General features: G+C 33.6%; 1 protein-coding gene across 3 annotated transcripts; it reads right to left on the reverse strand.

The window, feature by feature from the left end:
• Positions 1-673: 673 nt before the first annotated feature.
• Positions 674-4,854, reverse strand: LOC109546422 (ARL14 effector protein-like). Of its 3 annotated transcripts, XM_048668177.1 has the most exons (5): positions 4,810-4,854; positions 4,289-4,541; positions 3,043-3,151; positions 1,324-1,485; positions 674-1,029 (listed from the first exon to the last, which is right to left on the reverse strand). In XM_048668177.1, the coding sequence occupies exons 1-5, from the start codon at positions 4,837-4,839 to the stop codon at positions 834-836; spliced, it is 750 nt and encodes a 249-aa protein (XP_048524134.1). In that variant the 5' UTR covers positions 4,840-4,854; the 3' UTR covers positions 674-833. The 3 variants fall into 3 exon arrangements, with proteins under 3 accessions (XP_048524134.1, XP_019772940.2, XP_048524135.1); XM_019917381.2 differs by lacking the exons at positions 3,043-3,151; positions 4,289-4,541; positions 4,810-4,854 and adding exons at positions 1,984-2,261; positions 2,540-2,873; XM_048668178.1 differs by lacking the exons at positions 3,043-3,151; positions 4,289-4,541; positions 4,810-4,854 and adding exons at positions 1,984-2,261; positions 2,343-2,434.
• Positions 4,855-7,994: the final 3,140 nt, after the last annotated feature.

Here is a 7,994-nt window from a genome sequence, read left to right on the forward strand (position 1 = left end):
TTGAGAAACTTCGAATAAAGGCCATTTAGTTATCTCTGGAATGATGTAAAAACGAGCGTTCTTGCTCATTTTGCTTCCGAGAAACATGCAAAACTGGACGAAAAACTTGAAATTTTGCAATAATCTTGCGCCACCCTGGCACAAAACGACGATAATTTTTCTAATTTCATAAACAACAGAAGACTGTCTTTTTTCTACATAACCCCCCCTGACTTTAAAGCTGGATCCGCCCCTGTTCAGCTGAATGTATTCTATTTAACTAATTTATTTCAAATATCTTAAAACATTGATTAAATAATTTCTATATAAGATGGAAAAAACCTCAGATCACTGCGTTTCAACCAATTCCATTATAGTGTATGGTATAAAGTGGTAGTAAAAAAACTGACAAATATTTTAATAAGTTTAATTTATTTAAGTTTATACAAGTGACAGATTTTTAAAGAATAAATCAGTAGTAAATAATAATAATAAGTAACTAACTTTTGCATTCTCGGGCATGTTCTTGATACTGAGGATGTGCTGAATTATAATCACCTAACGACTAAGGACAACACAAAAAATGGAAATGCCTTAATTATAGCTCCTGTTATTTTTGCGGTCTGATAAGAGTGAGGCGAACCTATGACTATTCTAGTAAGGGATTACGACACAAACAACACTCTGCTAACGATTATTTCAAATCACATTTAATTTTAAGATGTTCTATTTGGCCCAATAATGGGAATGAGAATATCTCCTGACGAAATCAAAAAGTCGTTAGCCTCGTAAATGTCACGTATGTTACTACTTACAAATAAAAATGTATATCCTAATTAGATCGACTTTTCACCTTAACTTCTAAGCGCCAAGTTATTGCGAACAGTCTTATCATAGCCGTGATACTCTATGGAATCGACAATATATTTCCTAAACACTCGGCACTCGGTTCCGCACTTGTTGGATTCACATTTGGGACACTCAAACCAGCACCCTGGGCATTTTTCATTTAGACAATCACACAAATCCACTCCAGAAACGTGTCTTCCCCTAGAACGGAATATATCATACTTTCATTAGGTGCTAAGAAACTTAATATAAAAGGTGCACAAATGGAAATAGAGGATTTTTTTCTTTAGATACTCAGTGTAACTGTAATTCTTAGAAAGTGTACTGTGCTTACTAAAATTATCTTCACCATTTTATCATTATTTACTATTTAAATACAAAATAGAATGTTGTGTACTTGGATTTTTATCTATGGAACTTATGGATGTTTCTACCAAACGATCGTTTTCCAAGAATATTCAAAGCATTACAAGACTGAATGATTATATCACCTACTTTTCATCATAAACAGCCCCATTGGGTTTTCTAACCGTCGACTGGTTGAATTTTTTATTGAGCTTCCGCTTCTCTCTCTGGCTCAAATCTGGATTAAATTTTTCCATTGACTTGTCGAAACTTGAAGCCGAGATCGCCTTTGATGCATTTCTTGCCGCTTGTCTATGATAAAAAACATTGTTATTAATCACGAATATTATACCTATTCAATTGGTAACTTCACAAACATTAAATTTGAAAAGTATTACTCGTAAACGTAACTTAATACTATTAAAAACACCACAGTTTACCAAAAACCTATTTTTTTATTTATATGTAATTAATATAAGCAATTAAAAACTGTATAATTCAAATCATTCTTGAAACGCGCCGTCATTGGCTGGGAGCAGTTGTGACGTCAAGTAGCTAGTCGCCTATGGCGGCTGCAATGCGGAGCATGTTAACATGTAACCTGTCTTAATATTGTCGTTAAAATGTTTCTATAGTGTATTAAGAGAAAAAGAAAACCTTTCGAAATGACTGACGCAGGTTTCGTAAAAGGACAATCTGACATTTTACCACTAGTGTATATGTTTAAGGTGGCATCTTACATTAAAAACGAAAGTTTTACTCTTGCTGAACTAGATTTATAGACAAAATAGTAGTAGTACAAAAGTAGACCTAGGAGGAATGCTGATCGTTGAAGTCTGGCTACTAGATGCAACTATCTGCAAATCGTCTTGATTAAAAACTTGTTCTTGTGTCATAGCAGAACTAGCAATAGATTCATCAACAATTCTTCTCTTAGCTCTCTTAACAGCTGCTGCCCTGGGATGATTTGTATGAGATCTTTTTCTGTCTGGCTGGCAATCAAATATATGAGGAACTACATTAGCCTTCATTTTTTTTAGACCTCCCATTAACTTGAATTTAACATAGTTATCCATATCTTCCTCCAGCTAGAATAAATATTTAATATTAAAGTTACATAAAAATATGTTAATATTTATATTGCATGACAAAAATAGTAGAAATTTTACTTAAATACACGACTATAAAACGAGATTTTTCCTTCGCAGATACTTATTGCTTCTTTTTAGCGTCTAGGAAAGCAAATAACTATTTTTGAGGTTATTATTTACTATTGCTATAATGCAGCCGAGAAACAACCAAAATACAAATTCAAAATATCTATCTGTTATACAATAGACAAAATCAAATATGTTTTCATACTTACATTAAAATGATCTTCACATACATGGGCAGTAGTCTTCTCAGAAATATCCGTTTGAGCTCTTCTGCATGCCTTTAACCATGTTAAACGCCGGCTTTTATCTCGTGGTACACGAATAAATAGCTTATCTGGCGTTTTAAAAGTTGTACTGGGACACAGTGGCACCATACAGCATTTGTAATATTGCTTTTGTATTGCTTCCATTATTAATAACACAGTGCACAGCACGAATTATGAACAGTCAAACACCCAGAGAATTCAAGGACAAGCCGTATTCCCGTATTGGCTTTCGATCGAAGGAACTAGCGCTATGACGTCAAAAGCATTTCCGCTCGTTTTGTGTCGTTTCAAATGAATAGCCTACGGTCACAACTTTAATTGTTTATTGCAAATGAAATATTGCGATTTGAGGGCGGATATTTGGTATGCGCGATTTCTCTAGATAGGCAAATATACTAAAGAAATAAAATATTGTTTAAGTTCCCAATTCATAATTTCGTACTTACCTTCTAGTAGAATAAGTAGGAGGTGTTGCTATCGTTGATTTTCTGGCTGTTCTGTTGTCCTTTCCCGGATTGTATTCCTCATCTGAACTATCGGAATTCATGATTGGCGCTTAAAATAAACAGTAATTTATTGATTAATAAAACAGAAACAGAGAAAAAGCATAATATATATGATAGTGGCTTGGGATTACACCAATTTGTTATATAATTTATTGAATCTATTAAATATTTAAATTTGGCAATTAACGCGCGACAAGAAGATTAAATGCCGTACAGCAATCTTCGCTCAAAAATGACAAGCTCTGCCTTGACAAAAGCTTGAGTTTTATAGACAGAGAAAAAAGTCAACGGCAACTTCATTGACCATCGGCGCCTTATAACGTCTTTGGTGTTCGCCACGTGGAGTCCAATCAGCATGAATGACAAGTTTGTAATTATCTGAAGACCAGTTGTCTATTGCACTTTTAAAAATATTCACCAACAATAAATCTATGGTAGTGTATATATATGAAATATTAAATAAGTTTATACTATCTATATATTGCTATTTTGTTAAATATTTAACTTATATACTTATATACTTTTACTATTATATTTAATAAACACATTCAGCTAAAATTCAAATTATTCATGAATCTCTAAAACGCAATTCTATTGGTTGTGACGTCTCTGGTCATATAAATGGCGGATTGTTTACGTTATGTGCATAGTGTTTAGTTGTGTGGTTGTATTTCATTAGTTATTTTGTGGATTTAAATAATTTATAGTTTGTGTTAAAAAAACTAAAACTAAAAAATGGCTTCAGAAGGCTTCCTTAAAGCGTCAACAAACAATTTACCATGTGTAGGTACATGTTTTTATGGTTACCGAATTTTTAAAAAACGACGAACGCTTTAATTCAGCCGAATTTAAGGGTGTCAAAGTAGCACCGTAAGTAAAAATACGTAAATTCATATGAGGAACTGGATTCCAACTCCTCATTCCCCCTACTTGTGCTCGACTGTGAAAAAATATTTTTTTGCACTGGAAAAACGGTTTATTGCTGAGGTGTAGAAGCCTCTTATGGGTGAAGTAGCAACATCTTTTGGAACGGCAAATTTTCCTGGCGATGAAGCTGTATCGCACACTTCAGATTGTATGTTGCACATTACATATTTACTACGATATGATGGCTTGACATTGACTTGTACCCCAATACTTTTAACTTCTACGATTATCTCGCTTACAACTTGCGCAATATGTTCACCTTCTGGCTCGACTTCAACCGAGTTTGTACTAGGCTGATCAGAACTTAACGCTTCTTGAGGTTGATCAGAACAAAACGCTTCTTCTACTAGCCGTTTCCTTTCTCGTTTTAACGAAAGAGATCGCTCTGGTGCAGATGCAGCTCTTTTTCTATCTTGTTGGCAATCAAATATATGCGGAATTACACCCGTTTTCAATAAGATTTTTCCTCCCATAAGTTTAAAACGGACGTAATTTTCCATATCTTGTTCAAGCTAAAAAATGAAAACAAAATGTGTTTAAAATAATGTCCAAGTAACTAGGTTTAGAAATGTTTTTATTTTATATACTATGTAATTTAATTCAATCTCTAAACAATCGACTACCATAATGGTAGTAGGTACCTATAATGCAATAATTAATTTCTTAAAACTAAATTGTATTTGTGAATAAGAATCTAAATGCATATTATTACGAATTTAATTAATAATTTAAGTTTTGAGGTTATAACTTGCTCTTTATTAGTTTTTTATTCGTACTTACATTAAAATGATCCTCGCAACAAAAAAACATTGATTTTGAATTAGGAACATCACGTCTAGCTGCTTTGAACCATAAAACTTTACGTGCATACTCCTGGGGAACGGTTAAAAAGTGTTTGTTTGGAGCACTTATTGAAGTATTCTTGCATCTTGGCACAAAACACCACTTATTTTGTGATCCATACATGTCACTATTTTCTATTATGCAAGATAATAATAATCAATAAAATAATGTTAATCACAATAACTTAAATAATAAAACAAAGCTGCGAAAACAACAAAATAAACACGAGACACTTTGTTGATATGACCTGCTACGTCACAATCGGGATAGGCAACCAACGATACGGATTCGACTTTTTTTGGCGGAAAATACCTGATTTCAATTTAAATTCGCTCTAAAATTATTATCAGTGTAATGTTTGTCATAGCTACTTTCTGTATATCAACATAAAAAAAAGTGAARCCATTCTATTGTGACTGTGTAACATTTGTTGGATTTTCAATACTGTATCTCTTTCAACTCTTTCACATTCTTCAGTATATTACTGACAACGACGGTTTACTTCATTTTGTTCATCACCTATAAAATACACTTGCAAAAATATATGCGTGTCATTAGCRTTTGTCTATCATAGTGCGTCATATCTGCCCTTGTCCAGTAAAAGTTAGTGAAAATCCGGGCACGGGCAAAAGGATGTCWTTTGAAAGCAAGAGTTATACTTTCTGATTTTGCTTAGAAACTTATTTGACTCATCTGTAACACCTGGGTATAATGTTTTTAAAGGCTCATCTGGTTAACCAAGTAATGGAAGAAGACTTTACCACTGGAACAGCACATTCCAGCAGTTTCATCTTTCCATTTGAGAGCATCGCAATACGGACTTTTTTATTTATTGATCTAATAACAATTAAAGGATGACTATGATATTCAATTGAATGATCATATTGAAACCAACGTTGCCAGAGACAGTACACTCCTACTTTTTTCAGTACGTCTGACCCTCCAAGTACGTCAGTACGCCCCCATAAGTTTTCAGTACGATGATCAAATTATCAGATTCTCTATAACTTCTTAGCTCCATAACACTAGCATAGAACACTTGAAAATAATTGTTTTCCCTTTCCCTTTGTATTATTTGTCAGCTCCATTATTGTTGGTTGTCTACTGTTTTGTTGTAATATGGTGGCAACATCTACTGCTGTTAACCTGTTTTATGCTGTTTTACCGACTCCAACGGACTTTCATTTATCCGCAAAATAATATTTTTTAAAAATTAAATAGTTTAGCCGCAATCTTCCGTGTCGTATAATCTGAGTAACCCTGTATATTATATATATTTTTCCTAATGGAATCAGAACAATAAGTTTATATTGTTTTCTTTTGTTACTGTCTAAAAATAAATGTTTTTTGAAGTAAATGTATTTGTTTTATTGTAGCATATACAGGGTGATTCCAAATTGGCGTCATTCCTTTTAAGGGGTGATAGAGGCTCCCTTGGGCAGTACGGGAAAAATATTGAAAATTTTTTTTTCCAAAATTTCTAGAAGATATTTACAGTTGAAGATCGAATTTCAACTTTGTTATTAAGCATTATTTTGAAATTGTTCCATGTTTAATTGGTAGCATATTGGAATACTTAAGCATTTAAAAAGAAAAATTACGATCTTTGCTTCAAATTACGAAAATTTTTGATATCAAAAAAGTTCTCTTCTACAATTTTTTGATGAAAAGGCACAGTGGCAATGATGTTTTTTGTCACTAACAGATAGTTACAGGTGAATAGCCCTTGTCAATCATAACAATAATTTGTCAAACTGTGACTTACTTTGAATTTCCTTTCACGAATTTGCGGGTACGCGATTAGTTCAGGGGAAATGCTACAGTAACATGCCAACAAAGGGCGAGGAGTTCCAGGAAGATAGTGGACGACAATTGATGTTCGGGTTTCAGACACAGAGGAACAAGTATTGGACATAATTGCAGCAGAGCCTTCCAGGGGCACTCAAAACATTGCACAACCACTGACACTTTCMCAGGCACCAAATAAATACCGGCTACATTCCTACCACGTTTGTACGATACACACAGCACAAGAAGATACAAATGGAGCAGGAGTTAATTAACTGAATACGAGAAGCTGCTTGATAAGAGTGGATAATAAGGAAATTACACAGGCACTGGCTTGTTTGGAGTTAACCATTCAAATGTTTGGTGTTGTATGGTTTATTTTTAAACACCGATATTCGAGGTTATGAGAACAGGTTGACATTTCGTCAACAAATCTTGTTGAATTTACCGTTTATCCTTGTCTATCTTGTTGTCACTCTGTATAATTCCATGGTTACCGGAGTTTTAAATAATTACGAAGCCACAGGTATTTGCGCAATGTTAATTAGGCAGATTACCTTGAAAAACATTGCTGCCGTATTTCTGATATAGTTTTTTGCAAATTTCTCAGTTTTTAATAAATATTAATTTATTTTACTATTTTTTCTGTACTCCTATAACAGCGCCAGACAACACCTCCAGAGGAATGACGCCAATTTTGAATCACCCTGTATTCTATGTTTGTTAGTTTCTATTATGTTCTTACAATATATCTCGTTTATGCGACATTTTATAGCTGGCTAGATATGAAATTTAAAAGATCACCCGGTATAAGCAGGTAGGTATAATACAATATATTAATATAGATATATCATATTTAATTTTTCTAATGAAAAAAATTAAAGTCAGAACGTTTCACTACATATTCAGCACGCTTTCGAGATCTATTCAGTACCTTCACGATAATAAAAATTTTGACAAAGCGTGGCCTGCATTTCTTGTTTTTCTTTAACTAGTGTCTGAACAGGCGTTTTAGCTGCTCTCAAAATACATTGTCGCTCTGCTTGCTTTTGCCTTCTCAGCTCTGCTTGAGCTGACGATTCTTTTTTTCGTGCAACTTTTGCTGCACGGGCCCGTGATGAACTTCTAGACAGATCAGATTTACGCTTCCCACGCATTTTAAAGAAGAAATGAATAAAAACTAAACACAGCGGGTAATAACTAAAACAATAAACTAACACCTAACCTAGAAGATTCTTGATTTTATGACGAGTGGCTCACCTATAACGTCTGTCATGAATCCATCATTTGGATTCAACGTCACTAACCCAAACTAACCTAAAAATTTTAAGTTT

This window comes from Dendroctonus ponderosae, unplaced genomic scaffold (genome assembly GCF_020466585.1).
Source record: "Dendroctonus ponderosae isolate FM_Combo_2020 unplaced genomic scaffold, Dpon_F_20191213v2 Dpon_F_20191213_7, whole genome shotgun sequence".
In the NCBI taxonomy this organism is placed as follows: domain Eukaryota; kingdom Metazoa; phylum Arthropoda; class Insecta; order Coleoptera; family Curculionidae; genus Dendroctonus; species Dendroctonus ponderosae.